Source organism: Gossypium hirsutum, chromosome A13 (genome assembly GCF_007990345.1).
Source record: "Gossypium hirsutum isolate 1008001.06 chromosome A13, Gossypium_hirsutum_v2.1, whole genome shotgun sequence".
NCBI lineage: Eukaryota > Viridiplantae > Streptophyta > Magnoliopsida > Malvales > Malvaceae > Gossypium > Gossypium hirsutum.
This window is the reverse complement of record NC_053436.1, coordinates 67,030,506-67,048,739: the sequence shown is the minus strand read 5'-3', so window position 1 is coordinate 67,048,739 and position 18,234 is coordinate 67,030,506. Positions and strand designations below refer to the sequence as shown.

General features: G+C 34.6%; 1 protein-coding gene across 2 annotated transcripts; it reads right to left on the bottom strand.

Moving 5' to 3' along the window:
- Nucleotides 1-14,494: 14,494 nt before the first annotated feature.
- On the bottom strand, nucleotides 14,495-18,016 carry LOC107893769 (beta-glucosidase BoGH3B). 2 transcript variants are annotated; one of them, XM_041085058.1, is made up of 10 exons: nucleotides 17,794-18,016; nucleotides 17,025-17,263; nucleotides 16,726-16,930; nucleotides 16,553-16,643; nucleotides 16,294-16,439; nucleotides 15,949-16,192; nucleotides 15,764-15,868; nucleotides 15,514-15,696; nucleotides 15,198-15,402; nucleotides 14,495-15,079 (listed from the first exon to the last, which is right to left on the bottom strand). In XM_041085058.1, exons 2-10 carry the CDS (start codon nucleotides 17,239-17,241, stop codon nucleotides 14,592-14,594), a joined length of 1,884 nt encoding a protein of 627 aa, XP_040940992.1. In that variant the 5' UTR covers nucleotides 17,242-17,263; nucleotides 17,794-18,016; the 3' UTR covers nucleotides 14,495-14,591. The 2 variants fall into 2 exon arrangements, with proteins under 2 accessions (XP_040940992.1, XP_040940991.1); XM_041085057.1 differs by having other exon boundaries at nucleotides 17,025-17,292; nucleotides 17,794-17,993.
- Between the last annotated feature and the right edge of the window lie 218 nt (nucleotides 18,017-18,234).

Genomic DNA, 18,234 nt, shown 5'->3' with positions numbered 1-18,234 from the left:
GGTATAGTAATATATTAGATAGTAAAAAAATAATAATAATAATAGTAATAAAAAAATGATAATACTGATATTAGTATTAATAATAATAGGAAATAATAATAATATATACTAATAACAACAATAATATGAAAAATAAGAAATAACAATACACTAATAAGAATAGTAATAGATCACTAATAATAATAGTAAATAATAATAATATATTACTAAGGGTAATGATAATAAAAATAGTAATATACTAATAATAATAATAATAATAATAATAATAATGAAAATAAGAGTAATAATAACATCTTGGATTAATTAATTTAATTAAAATATCGAAAATAACAAAAAAGGGACTAAATTGAACTTAAAGTAAAAGTTCGGGGCCAATTTGAAAATTAATAAAGAAGAAAAGGACTAAATCAAGCACACAAACAAAGAAGAGGGACCAGATCGAGCAATAAACCCTCCCTCTAAAACGCGCAGCATCGAGTAGGATCTAATTGAAGTCCAAGCATGAATTCGTGGAGAAATTAAAATTTAGAAAAAAACTCAATTTCAAAGTAACAAAAAAGCGGAAGGGCTAAAAGCGCAATTAGCCCTTCCGTTTAAAAAACACGCGGATCCTGAGGCGGGTCGGGTTGAATCAGGTCGATGCATGGGCAAAGAGATAAAACGACATTGTTTTGGCACTGGGGATTAAGTCCAAAACGGCGCCGTTTCATGAAGCTTATAAAATTGAATTTTTTTCTAAAATTTTCATTTTTCAGGTGTTTTTTTTAAAAAAAGGGTTTGAATGCTCTCCCCTCTCCTTGGGTAAACCCAGAATTCGGCCAGGTGGGCCACCGCACCTCTGCTGCTAGCCGTCGTCGGCCACTGTCGAAATTTCAAAAAAGGGTATTTTATTATTATTATTATTATTATTATTATTATTAATATTATTATTTTATATGCTTTTATTATGTATATATGTGAGGGAGTGGATTTGAAAATAAGACAAAAATGAAAAAATAAAAAAAAATTCACCTCAGGTTTTCGATTTCGTTTTTGGTATTTTGATTGCCTGATTTGGTGCTATTCTCGTGCTTGGATATTGCAAAAGTCCTTTTTTTTGCTTCCGTTTAAATATCGAATACTTTGTATTACAAAAAAAATGTCGAATCCTACAATGGATTTAGGCTTGGCTTTTTATAGCCATTTACATGCCCTTTTTTTATTATTTAGTGTCCATTCTTCATTTATTTTGTTGGTGCAAGTGGAGGGTGATGGATGTGACGGAGGTGGTGCTGCAGGCGGTATGGACGATGGGACAAGGCAGTTGGCCAAATGCCCTAGGTGCGGCGCACCTGGGTTTGAAAAATCTGATTTTTCTTCCCCTTTTTTGTTTTCTGTTTAGGCTAAGGTTAGGTATTTGTGCTGGTGTAATTGGGTTAGGATAGGTTGGGCTACCTATCTTTGCTCGTTGTCGTGTAACGAGAATGGAGCAAAGACTTTCAAGAAAGACCAATTTTGGCCGGTCGCGCCGAGTCTTGACTTCTTTGGTGCTCCTCTTCTCTAAGTATCTTCATTCTAATCCACTGCACCTTCAAAGGTATAGGAACTGTTGCTTTGACCTAGTTCACTGCGACTACTTGTATCTTTTAACCGCTCCACTGTAACTTCAGAGAAATAAGATCTGTTTATTCATAGCTTCAATCTGCTAAATTGCAACTTCAGGGAAATAAGATTCGCTATCCTCAGTTTGCTCCATTGCAGCTTCAAGGAGATAAGATCTGTTATTTATTGCTTCAATCTGTTCCCCTACAACTTCAGGGAGATAAGATTTGCTTTGATCTGCTCTACTATAACTTCAGAGAGATAAGATCAGTAATTTCTAGCCTGTTACCTTACTGCTTAAGGGGTTAAGGCTAGCTCTCTTTGATCTGCTGTACTACTGCTTAGGGAGATGAGATCTGTAATTTTCTGCCTGTTACCCTACTGCTTAGGGGATCAAGGCTTACTATCTTCGATCTGCTCCGCTACTGCTTAGGGAGATGAGATCTGTAATTTTCTGCCTGTTATCCTATTGCTTAGGGGGTTAAGGCTAGTGAATTTGATCTGTTTCCCTACTGCTTAGGGTGATAAGATCTGTAATTTTTAGCCTGTTACCCTACTACTTAGGGGGTCAAGGCTTACTGTCTTCGATCTGCTCCGCTACTGCTTAGGGAGACAAGATCTGTAATTCGGCCTGTTACCCTACTGCTTAGGGGGTTAAGGCTCACCGTCTTCGATCTGCTCTACTACTGCTTAGGGAGACAATATCTGTAATTCGGCCTGTTACCCTACTACTTAAGGGGTTAAGGCTCACCATTTTCGATCTGCTCTACTACTGCTTAGGGAGACAAGATCTGTAATTCGGCCTGTTACCCTACTGCTTAGGAGGTAAAGGCTTACCGTCTTCGATCTGCTCCACTACTGCTTAGGGAGACAAGATCTGTAATTCAGCCTATTACACTACTGCTTAGGGGGTTAAGGCTCACTGTCTTCGATCTGCTCCACTACTGCTTAGGGAGACAAGATCTGTAATTCGACCTGTTACCCTACTGCTTAAGGGGTTAAGGCTCACCGTCTTTGATCTACTCCGCTACTGCTTAGGGAGATAAGATCTGTAATTCAGCCTGCTACCCTACTGCTTAGGGGGTTAAGGCTAGTAAATTCACCGATCTAGGGACATGACCTGCAGGATCAGTTTCATGTATCTACTTATGCCAAATAATTACGATACGATGATTGAAATGAATCAAATGCTCCTAACTAGATGTGCTGCTTATGTCAAATAATTAGGACGCTATGATCGAAATAAATCCAATACTCCTAACTAGATGTGTCATGAATGATATATGAATGCAAAAATGTGAATGATCCTTTTTAGAAGGCTTAAGGTATCATTGCTCGTTGTTCATCAGGGCCTTATCACTGACGTATTATGCTGCCACCTTGTTCAACTAGTATTCTTGACGAAAAACCCTAAGAAACAATCAGATTCTGTTCAGCAAGCTTGCCCTACTGTAATTGCAGAGTCCCTTCTATTGTACCTTCTGGGACATAAAGTTTGTACCTCCCATTGAAACTTTAGGGGAATAACATTTAGTTTCATTCATCCATTCTGCTGCAACTCAGAGGTATAGGATTTGTATCATCTTCAATCGGTTCGATCTGTTACACCATTCTCTGGGTGTAATGATCCCCTTTTACACTTGGGTTGACATTGCTCGTTATTTGTCAAGGTTGTATCACCGACGAAATGTTTTGTCTTTTTGTTCAACTAATAAAAGTTTAAAGAGATAATCATCTTTCTCTTTAGGCTTGGTGAGTTCTAAACAATAGTCTTGTTTCAGGTTCTTGTATTATTTAGAAGCTTCTAAAGTAATATGCGAAACTCCTTTTATGAAAGTATTATTAGTCTACTAATTATTATTTCAAATGCAAAATGCTTGAAAAAGATCATAACAAAGGACTAGAAGGAAATTAATTGAGAGCATGGCTCGAAACAAATAAGTTAATCAAGGATAGCAAATATAATTAAGGAAATTAATTCAAAATGAATAAGTTAATCAAATATAGCAAATTCAAAATGGGTAGAATGGAAAACTAGGTGCCCCAGATATCGCAGCTTGAGCTTCTCTGTACCAACTTCTTGAAGACCCTTCTGAGCTCAATAAGTGCTTAGGGGATCCGGAGTACTTTGTCGATGCCCCAAGATGTAGTATACTTCTTCATTGTTAATTTAGGCATAGCAAGACTACTGTATGCCCCACTTTGATCCAAATTTGAGCCGCCCTTTTCGGGTTTTCAACTCAAATCTCTTTTGGTCTCAAGGCGCCCTTTGTGGGTTTTCGCCTTGGCCTTTCCTTTTCTTATTTTTCTTCTTATTTTTTTGTTTTTTTTAAATTGATGACTAAATCCGGATTTATGGGATTGGGTAGATTCTTGCCATCCATCTCGGTCAAAATTAATGCTTTTCCAGAGAAGACCTTTTTTATCACGTAAGGTCCTTCCTGATTCAGCATCCATTTTCCTTTGAGATCCTTTCCTTTTCAAAACTAAGTCATTCTCGTGGGATTCTCTGGGGCAAGTCTTCTTGCCATAAACTTGCATCATTCGTTTTTGATACATTTGACCATGATGGATCAGGTTCACTTGATCATATTGAAACTTGACCCATTCTGCTTCATCCAATTCTTGACTCAATTGAAGCTTGGAGAGAAGAAATCTCAACTTCAATTGGCAAAACTGTTTCCAATAAACTAGTGAGAAAGGTGTTGCCCCAACGAAGGTTTTGGCTGACGTTCAATGAGCGTAGAGGGTAAACGGTAACTTTTTTATGCCAATCTTTACAAGTCTCGATCATCTTCCCCATGATCCTTAATTTGTTGTTTTTGTTTTTTCTTTTTCTTTTTTTTTGTTTTTAGTTTTTTAGTTTTTGTTTTTTTTTTGCAATATAGCGCCTAATCTTTGAATAGACTGCAAACTTTTGACATTGTGCAGTTGTGTTAGACATGATCCTTTCTGGCATTCTTTGTTGGCACCCTTTTTTTATTTTTGTTTTTTTTGGGAATTTGATGATTGTCGACTTAGTGACATTGGCATATGAAATGACTTTCACCCTTCTCGCGAAGTAATTGACGACCCCAAAGATGAATTAGTATTGATTAGAAGCTTTTGATGAGATTAGCCTCATAATATCCATGCTCTACATATAGAAAATCTATGAAGAAATTGAGGAGGCATAAAAGTCTTGTCTTCCTCAGTTTGACATTCATGGCTTGACTAATACAATCCCCTTCCATGGTGGATCAGCAGTACTCGAACCTCATGATTGGCCTGGCTAACGTAAAACCATTAGCATGTGTCCTTCTGACACTCATATGGACCCTTTTTAGCATCCACAGGCCTTAGTAGCCCAAACATATCTTGATACGATCATGCGAAAATATCTTTGTATTCTTGACATCTCGCTTTGTCTCTATGGTGGTATACACTCCAATCTTTACCTCTTTCTCTTCTCTTAAGTTTGCAATGTCAATTGCCCCTTTGTAAGGTAGGATCTATTTCTCATCTTGTTCTACCATCATTGACAACTCAGAAGATAGGCTACAATCTTTATCATCTTCAAGGTTTTGAGATCCCTCTAGACACATATCTTACTCAAAAAGAGACTCGGGGTCAGTGACAGTATTGCTCACGTCACTGATATCTAGGGACCTGCTGAAGGCAGATTCCAAAAAATAAATGATTCTAAGGATGATTATTTGTATGATATGATCATGAATGAAGAATAAATAAATTTTTGAAAGAAATCCAAAGAACAAAGGAATCTATGAACAAATATTTGTACAGTATGAAATGAAAAAAAAAAGAATATTTGCTTAAGAGGATGCATTTTATTGAAATAAAGATTTTGGACACAAGCCTATTTCACAAAAGGATTCTTATTGCTTCTAGGCTTAAAGCACCAAGCTACTCTAGATTGGCTCTAAAAATATAGGGATCTCTTCCACAGCCCCATTGTTCAAAACATTCTCAAGTATGTAAGGGTTTGGGAAACTTTTATTCCCCGGTTCCTTCTTCAGATATGTCATTCGGATTCCCCGATATTCTTTCCAGGCTTTTGACTTGTTCAAGGCATCGCAACTCTTTTGCCCCCATTTTAAAATGTCGCATTTACTGCATTGTCAAAGCGATTAGGTTCTGAGGAATCGTCAAACTTCACAATTCCCATTTCAATGAACCTTTCGACCAACTTTTAAATGTAGTACAGTTTTCGATTGAGTGTCCTGTTATTCCCGCGTGGTACTCGCATTGAGCATTCTCATTATACCATTTTGGAAACAGAGGTTGCACGGGTTTCGAGTAGAACGGAGACACCACATGCACATCAAAAAGATTCTGATACAACTCCTTATATGACATCGGGATGGGTGTAAACTGGAGTCTTTCTGTGTTTGGCCTCGAGTTGGATTCTTGCTTGGAAGGTCTTTGATATCTAGTGGTTACAGCCCTCGGCTAGCCTACATTGACTAATTTGGAAGACGTGCTCACGATGTTCACTTCATTTTCTTTATTTCTCGGGGTTGACCTTTTAGCGCTTTCTCTCGCATCTATCTTCCCACTTCTTACCGCATTTTCAATCATCTCACCGGACATCACTATATCTGAAAAGCTTAGAGTAGTGCTTCCCAACATATGGTTAATGAACGGGGCTTTCAGAGTATTGATGAAAAGCATCGTGGTCACTTTTTCCAGAAGAGGTGGCTGGACTTGTGTTGCCACCTCTCTCCATCTTTGGGCATACTGCCTGAAGCTCTCATTAGGTTTCTTTTCCATGTTTTGTAGTGTAATTCTATCGGGTGCTATGTCTGTCACGTAGCCATATTGTTTCATGAAAGCTTGAGCCAAGTCTTTCCATAAACCAATTTGGGCACGACTCAGTTGGTTGTACCATTTAGCAGCTGACCCGATCAGACTGTCTTGGAAGCAGTGAATCAATAGTTGGTCATTATTGACATAGCCCGCCATTCGTTTGCAGAACATGGTGATGTGAGCTTCGGGACAGCTAGTCTCGTTATACTTCTCAAATTCTGGAGTTTTGAACTTGGGGAGAATCACCATGTTTGGAACCAAGCTTAATTCCTTAGCATCGATTCCACCACGATAGTCGGTGTTTTTTATTACTTTAAAATTTTCTTCTAACCATCTACACCGTTCTTCGAGTTCTTTCGGGAGCTCTACCCTTGTCTTTTCTGTTTCTATCACATCATCAAGATCGGGGACAACGGGGTTAGTTGGGTTATCCCCCGGATTAGAGCCTAAGCTAGCTTGGTAGTTCATCGGCACCGAAACACCAACCTGAAATTGTTGGGGCCTAATTGTGACAAATGTCCTTCGTGGGTACACATTGGGTTGTGTCTGAACATTCGTTGGGGTAAAACCCAGAGAGTAAAGAGGATTTTCATTATCATCTCCCGCATTGGTCATGGGGCTTTTTCCTTTTTCTAATCCGCCAGCCAGTAGTCGTGTTAATTGATTCATCATACTTCTTTGGGACTCTAGTATCTGGTCCCTCATATCTTACTGGATTTTGGCCAACTGTTCTTGCATATGTGTTTGTAGGTGATCCTGCATCTCTTTTTACATTTGTTCCAAACTCTTCAACCTTTGGTCCATTGCTTTAGTTTTTCCTCTTGTACCATAAAGATGCCTAGTCAGTTGACTTTTGTCGGTTCCCAGGTTAACTGAAATAATTTTACCTAATCAGGGCCCTTTTTGTGAAAATGTGATGAAATGCAATGCAAGTGCATGGAATAAATGCAAAAAGAAAGAGAGGTGTTAATTCAGAATTCAATTCCATTAGAATAACTTTTCTAGAAAATAAATTTCTTTACATAAAACGGATTACATATGCGGCCTCGCCTTCATATTCCAAGCAAAGGCACCAATCTTTTTCTTCATATCCGAATGTTATGGTCAAATCTTGCGAATTTTCCAAAAAATGTCTCTATATCTCCTTTCTGCTCGATCCGGACCGCGACCCATTGCTCACTTATCCCCGCGATGCTCATCAGCTTCTTTAAGACATGACGGCTCTCGAATAATATTTGTTGGCTTGAATCCTCAGGCAATAAAGCAAAGTCGCGTATTCCTTCATGGACTATCAGCCTTCTCTTGTTGTTTACTCGGACCCTATTCGAACAACCATATTATAATCCGTTTTATCAAGAAATCCATTTTCCATGACAAGCTATTCTATTTAGCAATCAAATATGAATCAACACCTCCTTTCTATGATGAAAATGCAATGCAATCAAAACACGAGAAAACATGTTAGCACAGGAGAAATAAACAAAATAAAGTACCTATCCGAGTGACCACTAGGGGTTTGGAGTGGCTCTACCTAGGGTGGGCTCTTAAGGCTTGCTATATGAGGCTCGATTCTAAAGTAAAGGTACCTGAACTAGCAGATTCCTCAATCCTCACCTATTATAGGCTCATATAGACCGAGTTCAGTTCAGGGGAATACATTTCCCTATGGCTGCACGGAGATAAAAATCTTACGAAGACATAGGTATAGATGTATCCCGAAAGTGATCCACTATCCTGCACGGAGGTGAAAACCTCACGAATGAATAGTTTCTCACTCCTATTTAAAAGGGTAAGATCAACCGATCATGCAATGCAATGTGCAAAAGATACCAAAATTTAAACCAATGCAGCAATTATAAACCATAATGATGAAGATTGTAGCACAAAACAGATGAAATTCAATGAAATGATCGTATATCAAAACCAAATTTCTGATTTTCGACAAAAAGATAAAAGTTAATCAACTTATGGCTTGACTCTCTTAAGTGACAGTCCCCAGTGGAGTCGCCAAGCTGTCGAAACCATTTTTTGAAAAACGGGGTCGACTTTGGTTTTGAAAATGAAAACAAACAATGAAAGTCGCCACCAATCCTTTTTGATGAGTTGTAATTGGGTCACCTTAAATTAATTATTTTAATAAAAGTTAAGACTTACTAAAACGATAATTTTTGGTCTACGAGAATCAGAAAATGAGTTCGGGAGTCGGTTACGTACGAGGAAGGATTAGCACCCTCGTGATGCCCAAAAATTGGTACCTAGTTGATTAATTAGTGTCTTAGTGTCGAAACTTTGAAAACTTGAAATACTTTAAAATACGATCCCTCTTTTTGTAGAAACACTTGAATGATAAAGACCTTTTCGTCTCGAAATAATAAAATGTCACATCTAGTAAGTTAGGACACAACATCTTGAATTTTCGAGAACGAGCTTGCCTTTTATTTAAAATTTGTGTATTTTAACCTATTAAAAGGGTATTCGATTATTTAGAGTAAACGAGAAAAATCGAAACCCAGTAAGTTAGGGCACGAAATCTTAAATTTTTAAATACCGAATATTGCCTTTGTTTGCAAAAATCTTATCTCGATGTATCAAGATATCATATCCAGTAAGTTAGGACATAACACCTCGTATCTCCGAGAATAAGCATTTTATTCAAAACTCGTGTTGCGATTTTAAAAGAATATTCCATTATTTAGATTAAATGAGAAAAATCGAAACCCAGTAAGTTAGGCACGATTTTCTCAAATTTCTAAATATGGAATATTGTTTTTATGAAAGAATTATTTTAATGTATCGAGAAAAAATATGACGTGGTTTATAGTAAAATATAAAAGCAAATTATGGTACTAATACATATAATAACATGATAATAGGTGCGACAATATTAATAACAATAATATGAGCAATTATAAAAAGATGAAATAAAAGCAAGGCTAGTAATAAGAAAAATATAAAACAAATGAATAAAGAAAATGAAATAAGCAAATACATAAGTACATAAAATATATATATAAAACATGACAAAATAAAAATGACAATGATAACAAAAACGATAGTAATAATAATAATATTGATAATAATAATAGTAGTAAAAATAATAATACTAATGATAATAATAAAAGTAATAATAATTATATTAATATTAGTATTAATAATAATGATAATAATAATAGAAAATAAAAATAAAAATAAAATAGTAATAGTAATAAAAAAAGAAAATATAATAATAATAATAGTAATAATACAATAGTAATAATAATAAAAAGGTATAATAATATATTAGACAGTAAAAATAATAATAATAATAGTAAAAAAAATGATAATAGTGATATTAGTAGTAATAATAATAATAGGAAATAATAATAATAGTAAATAATAATAATAATAATATATTACTAAGGGTAATGATAATAAAAACAGTAATATACTAATAATAATAATAATAATAATAATAATGAAAATAAGAGTAATAATAACATCTTAGATTAATTAATTTAATTAAAATATCGAAAATAACAAAAAAAGGACTAAATTGAACTTAAAATAAAAGTTCGGGGCCAATTTGAAAATTAATAAAGAATAAAAGGACTAAATCAAGCACACAAACAAAGAAGAGGGACCAGATCGGGCAATAAACCCTCCCTCTAAAACGCGTAGCATCGAGTAGGATCTAATTGAAGTCCAAGCATGAATTCCAGGAGAAATTAAAATTTAAAAAAAACTCAATTTCAAAGTAACAAAAAAGTGGAAGGGCTAAAAGCGCAATTAGCCCTTCCGTTTAAAAAACACGCAGATCCTGTGGTGGGTCAGGTCGAATCGGGTCGGTGCATGGGCAAAGGGATAAAACGATGTCGTTTTAGCACTGGGGATTAAGTCCAAAACGGCGCTGTTTCATGAAGCTTATAAAATTGATTTTTTTTCTAAATTTTTCATTTTTTAGGTGTTTTTTTTAAAAAGGGTTTGAATGCTCTCCCCTCTCCTTGGGTAAACCCAGAATTCGGCGAGGTGGGCCACTGCACCTCCGTTGCTGGCCGTCGCCGGCCACCATGGAAATTTCAAAAAAGGTATTTTATTATTATTATTATTATTTTATATGCTTTTAATATGTATATATGTGAGGGAGTGGATTTGAAAATAAGACAAAATGAAAAAATAAAAAAAATTTCACCTTAGGTTTTCGATTTCGTTTTTGGTATTTTGATTGCCTGATTTGGTGCTATTCTCGTGCTTGGATATTGCAAAAGTCCCCTTTTTTTGCTTCCGTTTAAATATTGAATACTTTGTATTACAAAAAAAATGCCGAATCCTACAATAGATTTAGGTTTGGCTTTTTATAGCCATTTACATGCCCCTTTTTATTATTATTTAGTGTCCCTTCTTCATTTATTTTGCAGGTGTAAGTGGAGGGTGGTGGATGTGACGGGGGCGGTGCTACAGGCGGTATGGGCGATGGGACAGGACAGTTGGCCGAATGCCCTAGGTGCAGCGCACCTAGGGTTTGAAAAATCTAATTTTTCTTCTCCTTTTTTTTTCTATTTAGGCTAGGGTTAGGTATTTGGGCTGATGTAATTGGGTTAGGATAGGTTGGGTTTTGGGCTTGTTGGGGCCTGGGCAAAAATTGGTATGGACACCCCTCATTTGAAAGCTAATGCTTCAAGGGTCTCAAAAAAAAAAACAAAAATTATCAACAAAGGATATGGAAATCACTTACTTGTGAGTGCCTCAAGTTGCTGAAAATTTTGAAGTTCAAAACTCTCCTATGGCTGGTAAAAATCAGTGAAGAAGAAGAAAAATAAAAGGGATGTGGCCTTTGTTTTGTTTAATTTAAAACTAGTCAAAATTGGTGACCAAACATCACCTAATTTTGACTTTCCCATCAAATTGTCTCCTATGGCCGGCCACCCTAGTCTCTAAGGGTCTAATTTCTCTTTAAAGACCCCCAAATTTTATCCTCTAGCTATTTGACATCATTAGCTATCATTTTAAGACTTTTGCACTTTATGCGATTTAGTCCTTTTTTGCAATTGGGCTTACAAACGTTAAAATTAATCTAACAATTTTTTCATGCACTATAATAACCATGCTATGACTCTATTTTGATAATAAAATAGTTTCTACAACTTCAGATTTGTGGTCCCGAGGCCACTATTCTGACTAGCCCCAAAATCGGGCTGTTATAAGAAATCTCCCTTTATTCTCATCTATTATTATTGTGTTTTTTGCATTATTATTATTATTGTTATTATTATTATTTTATGAGACATTATCAGCATGATTTTATTCAAGAGTGATAGGTCCTTAACTTACGTCAAAATTTTGTTGTGCTCCCAATATTGAAATTTAATTGTTTGGTTAAAAATAATTGTGAGTGGTTGCTGGAGATTTGCTTGAGGATGATCACTTTCTCTTCACTGTAAGGAATGTTCATAGTCTCTACTTATCATCCACAATTATCTAAGTAGGTCTAATCATTTTTTGAAATTTGATTCGATTTCTATTAATAAGTTTAATTTATATAATTCTCTATTTGTGTCTCTATGAACTTATAAATTCATTCTCAAGTTTATTTGTTGTGCTTTCTATGTGGATATATATATTTGTTATTTTTTAAAATTTATTGGTTCAGTTTTAATTTTGTTTAAATTATATGATTATTCTTATCTGTTCTTGTCTATTGTAAATGTGTATTATATGCAATGATTATTTGTGTAATTTATCAAATTAATGATTAGTTTGGAATGATCACTTTTGATCATTGAACTAATTTTGGATATTTGATCAACATATTCCCTAAAGTAAATATTGCATATACTTTTATAAAAAATATATTTCTTTTGTTGAAATAATGATATTATTGACCTCTCATTGGTTTAGACATTTCTAGTAGTAAATGTCATAATGTTACTTATATGTGGATACTAGATAAAATGAATGACAATGAAATTATCAATTATCACAATTTATATTGACATTATAATTCTACTAGTTCTTATAAGTAAAAAGAGATGTTCCGTAATGTATGATAATGAAATTTGAATTGACATTATGTTATAGGAGGTGGAGGTTAGAAAATTTTGATTTTAAACCTCTATAGTTGTAGCTTTAATATCTTATTCTGACCTTATAATATTTTGTATCTTATTGTGTTATGGTATATAAAACAATTTATCTAATTGCATGCTTCTTAAAGTGATTGATTAGTGATATGAACTTATTCTTTACTATGTTTAATATATGTTTTATTTTTATTTATTCTTTATATAAAAATATATTTTCTTTTATATGAAAAAATAAAAAAATTTTAAGATTTGAAATTTTTATCATCCATATTGAAAAGAATTGCAAAATTGCATATATTTTTTAAAAATAAATTACACATTTACTAATATTATATAATAAAATAATATTTTATTATATGCTCCTGAAGAGCTAATTAATATTGCATTAGATTGTCAAAGCTCTAGAAGAGCTAATTTTGCACCTCCTTATGATGCAAAATTTTGTAAACATAATATTATTTTTTTAGATCAAGAAGATATATGCTGAAGGTAATCTTTATGTGTTTTACATTAAAACCATGGATAGAAATGACATGAGATACTCATGTTTTTGTATGATAAATATTCCATGAAGGAATATATTATATGTATATGATTGACATATGAGATAATGAAAAGAAGTTCATAGTGTTGATATGACTGGTTAGACCATCCCAAGTCAATGATGATGCAAAATAATTTGACGAAAATTTATGTCCTTTTATTGAAGAATTAAAAGTTGTATGCTAATAATTTTCATCAATACTAGTTATTGAACTAGCACCAGCTAAAGTTAGAGGTCGATTGTTTTTTTGGATGATAACCAAATAATAAATGAGCCCCTGTATCACATGTATGCAACCCAAAGTTTGCGATATTATTTCTAGAAATAATTTGATCGTGCACAATTTCTATAACAATTTCTATAGTATACAATTTGTTCTAACAACACTAGTGCACTATATCCTAGACTTGATTTTCGTAGTTTTAGTTTAGATAATATTAAGTTGCCTATGCCTATATATGTTATACTTAATGGTTAGTAAAACTATGCCTCCATTTAATTGCTTAACCATTAATATAAGAATAGCTTTACAATAAGCATGTAGTTTTATTTGCATCAAGGCCAATATGTAAGAAATATTTGTCTCATGAGAATTGATTTTCATTTATAAACTAATAGATTTCATCTAAAAATATTTGAATGTGTAATATCTATTTTATGTTCTACTATAACGCATTAAGATGAATCATCAAATATGAAGTTGACAATTTTCATTAGATGTGAAAAAATTGAAAAGAGATATAATTATAATTTTGAATAAGTATTGTGATGTTAATATTGTAAAGTTGTTTATATTTTCTTTCTTCTTATTTTCTCCAAAATTGGGGTATTAAAAAAGTGGAGTAAAACTAGAGAAAGTGAAGAAATTGTGGAAAGGTAAAAGGAAATGATTATTTGTAATAATATTTTTCAATTATAAAATAACTTACCTAAAATGTTAATAGGATAAAAATGGTATTTTGCTTCTTAAAGAAAACATCAATTTTGTTTCCCTAGATTTTCCCTCTAATTCAAAAGAGAGTAAATGGTATTCACTTTTTTTTATTATTTAAAAAAAAAACTGTCTAAGCAATGGAAACTATAGTAAAAACACAGAGTTAATAAAAACAAAGGAAAAGAATCCCCATTTTCTCTTTTTTACTTTCACGCTTAAAGGAAACTCTAGTAAAAACAAGAGAGCAAAGGAAATATAAGAGAGAATAATTCTCTCTTCTTGGTTCATCTACATGCCTTTATTTATAATTTATATATATATTTAAAACTTTCACAATTTTGAAAATTTCCCAGTTTTATTTTTTTATTTTTTTACATTTTAAATAAAATTTGTAATTTTAATAAATTTTTTATTTTTTATTTCTGACTGATGTAACAGTGCTACGTTAGCATCAAAACGATTAACTAACAAACTATTAATTATTTTTGCAAAGGAAGTTAATTAATTTTTTTTTTTGAAAAAGTAAGCAAAAAAGTTATTAAAGTTGACATAATAAAAAAGGCTGTAGCATGCACAAATGTTGAGTCTTCTTTATAACAATCACATCTCTTTCTTTCATTCTTTTATAAACAAAAAAAAAAGTTTTGGATCCCCAACATGACATAGCTTAGTAAGCTTTAGTTGGTTCAGTAGTGAGGCCGAATCCAAAGGGGAAGAGTGGATCATAATGTGGATCCCCAACATTCATCGGCAGTTGATCAACTGTTTTAAACCAAGTACGAGGAAGCTTGCCTGAAAAACCATAGTCACCAAATAGAACATCAGCCACACCATGACCCTCGCTTCCTGGCAACCATGCCGCAACCAGAGCATCCACGGAGTCAATATCAGGTTCTATCACAACGGGGCGACCCGACATTAAGATGACAACACATTTCAAAGCTCCACATACATTTCTGATTGTGGTTGGACCGGGTTCTGGAATCGTTAGATTCATGCTGTCACCTTTTGTTTCGACATATGGATGCTCCCCTACTACCACAATGGCACAGGAGAAGTTGTTGGACTTGACGAATTTGGGATCCGGATTCTCCTCATACACAACATTCGTGCTTGAATCAACTGTGTTTTTGATGGCTTTTAGGACTGTTGTACCTGAGATCATAAGGACAGTCTTGATGGCTATTTGCATATTGGAAAATGGGAAATACATACAAGAGTCGGAACAACATAGTTAAAAACACTAAAACCGGGGGTAAATTGCTTGTTTTACCATTTGTAAGGTCGTTGCCACTGAACCCTTGCCACTCAATAGTCCATCCACCACATTGATAACCCAAATTGTCTGCATGACTACCAGCAACAAGTATTTTTGATGTCTTCTTAGGTAAGGGAAGCAATGGCTGATCGGCAGAGTGCCCATTCTTTAGCAAAACAAGTGATTTTCTCACTGCTTCTCTAGCCAACTCTCTATGTTCCTGTTTAAGGTTTTCGTTAATAATCCGTATGATATAGATTCGGGTATGTCATGTTGGGTTATAGTTATTTTTTTCTGTTTCAGGTCCGTGTCATGCAATGGATAAACTGACCTGACTGCCAAGTTGGTCAACTAAGCTGTTATCTGCTAATGGGTTCTCAAATAGACCCATTGCAAATTTAACTCTCAAAATTCTCTTCACTGCATCATCAATGCGGCTCATGGGGATGAAATTGCTTTTGACAAGGAAAGTTAGCCCGTGGATGAACGAGGAATAGTTGTATGGAACCATGACCTGCAGAGATGAAAATATAGTAAGAAGATCAAACACATAAAATTAAGTATAAAATATAAGCTCTAACCATGTCAATGCCAGATCCGATTGCTGCTTGAATCGAGTAGGTATAGTTAGCATGAGGTGGATAAGTGATCCGGTCAATGCCTTCCCAATCTGAGATGACGAAGCCCTGAAACAATGGTGCAAAATCTGGTGTTATGTTTCCTAAGGTTCTTTTGTATGTTATGCTTGTGAGTGTGGAAACATTACTCTGAATCGAAGTTTGTTCTTGAGGAAACCAGTGACTAAATCACGATTAGCATGCATTTTAACGCCGTTCCAACTAGAATACGAAACCATGACCGTTGAAACACCTTTGATAATCGAAGTGTAGTAGCCTGGCATATGAATGCTAAGCAAATCATGCCAGTTGATCACTGTGTTGTTCTCATTTATGCCCTTGGTTGTTCCACCATCTCCTACGTAGTGCTTAGCACAAGCTGCAACATTTTTACTGGACATCGAAAAACCATTAATAGAAAGTTGTATCTTTATGTTTCGAAAAGTTATATAGTCGAATCCGTGTTATGTATAGTAAACCATGGAATTGCTCACTTTCCAGCAACAAATGGAATGCCTTTAGAAGATTTAGCAGGTATGTCTCCTTGTAATCCTGGTACAATCTCTGTCATTGCGTCAACAAGATGGGGATCTTCGCTGTAACTTTCGTAACATCGGCCCCATCTCGGATCTCGGCAAACCTGTGGAAGGAATCAGTAAAGAACAGACTGTGGATTTGTGCAAAGATCAATATTTCAAACTCGAAATGAATTCCGGGAAACAAACAGGAAAACAAAATTGAAAATAAAGCTACCGCTATACAAGGTGCGAAAACATATGGAATGCCAGTTGCTCTAGATTCAAGTGCTGTTGCAGCCCCAATTTTCTTAACCAGTTTAGGGTCCCTGAGTAACATGTACTAAGAAACTTAAAGAACAATGTAGTAACGCAGTACTATTGTAATGTGATTTAAGTGAAGCAACATGCCTGGTAGCACCTAGACCAATGTTGTGAGGAAAAATTGTTGCCTTGTAAACATTGTTGTTGCCATGAACAGCATCAATCCCGTAAATCATGGGGATCTGCATTCGGGTTGCTAAACTACCCTTCTGAAAGTCATTGATCATGTTTATCCAAGCCTCTGGAGAAGCTTGTGGAGAAGGGGCACTCCCTCCTCCACTCAATACACTCCCTGCCAAAAGTAAAATCGATATCCTCTGTATCCATTAATATGACACACAAAAGTTGCTACATTTGATACAATTATGGTGGTGTCTCACTCTCACCAATGAAATACTTGTTCATCACGTCGGCCGAAGCAACGCTGCGTTCGATCTGGACCATTTGTCCGATCTTTTCCTCCAATGTCATTCGATCCAACAGGTCCCGGGTTCGAACATGTACCGCCTGTTTCGGATCTTTATATTTCATGTATTCCGCTTTTGTCAAGCAACACCAAAGCACGAGCCCCATAAAAAAGATGGTAATTCTTGTTCTTGCCATCTTTATCTTTCTTCCAATTTGCCTTGAGATTAAAGAGGAATATGATGCTCACTTACAATCCCAAATTGAGGTGATGAAAGTTGTGTTAAAACAAGTAGAATCGAATTACATTACTCGAACTCGGGTGTAATGAAGCAACTCAAAAAAAAAAAAACCTAATATGCAATGAAAAACAATACACGCTGAATTGAAAAAAGTGTTATATGAAGGTCTGAAAAAACCCCAATAAGGTGTAAGAAAAGATAGTTTGGTTTTGAATGAAGAACAGATGGAAAAAACCCCAATAAGGTGTAAGAAAAGATAGCTTGGTTTTCAATGAAGAACAGATGGAAAAACGTAGTGTTTTTTCTTGGTTTTTGGCTGCTATATGAAATGAAAAGAATTAATATAAACTGAATGTACAAGAAAATTCATTCTTTGTTATTTAAGTTTCTAAGAAAAATCAAGATACTGCAATGGGTGGTTATCTTCTCCAACTTTTTTCAGCACAACATTAGAGAACAAAACAATCAAGAAGAAGAAGCAATAAAAGAAAGAGAGTTTAAAACATACAGAAAAATCCCAGAAATCCTGTGCCTTGTAAAATGTGTAGGTAAAGTCTGGAAATGAAACGAAGGAGAAGGTGGTATTTATAGAAGATTTCTTATACATGTCCATTTTTCCCTATTCCATTTTCCATTTGAATTTGCATTAGAAAATAATTTGTGAAAAAAAGGAAAAGAAAACAGAGAATGGGAAGGAGAAAATTATGAAATGTGATTAGCAACTGGTAAGCAATCACCTTTATAATAATGCATCTTGCTTATATTATTGTCAATCAATTAAATGCTTGATGTTAGCTTCTTAATGAATCTACCTATATTAATTAACTTAGTTTAATTCATCTATCTATCTAGAGCTGTGCATGGGCAGGGTTACCCGGCCCGGCCTGAAGACCTGCCCGAAAAATGGGAGGGTTTGGGTAAAAATATAGGCCTGAAATATGGGTTTGGG

What these genes read in the sequence shown, in the direction of transcription:
- LOC107893769 (XM_041085058.1), bottom strand. Translation starts at nt 17,241, where the DNA reads ATGGCAAGAACAAGAATTACCATCTTTTTTATGGGGCTCGTGCTTTGG. An exon ending in ATTCCATTTGTTGCTGGAAA is followed by an intron (nt 16,193 to 16,293) that starts GTGAGCAATTCC and finishes TTCGATGTCCAG; the next exon opens with TAAAAATGTTGCAGCTTGTG. An exon ending in TGGCAACGACCTTACAAATG is followed by an intron (nt 15,080 to 15,197) that starts GTAAAACAAGCA and finishes TTATGATCTCAG; the next exon opens with GTACAACAGTCCTAAAAGCC.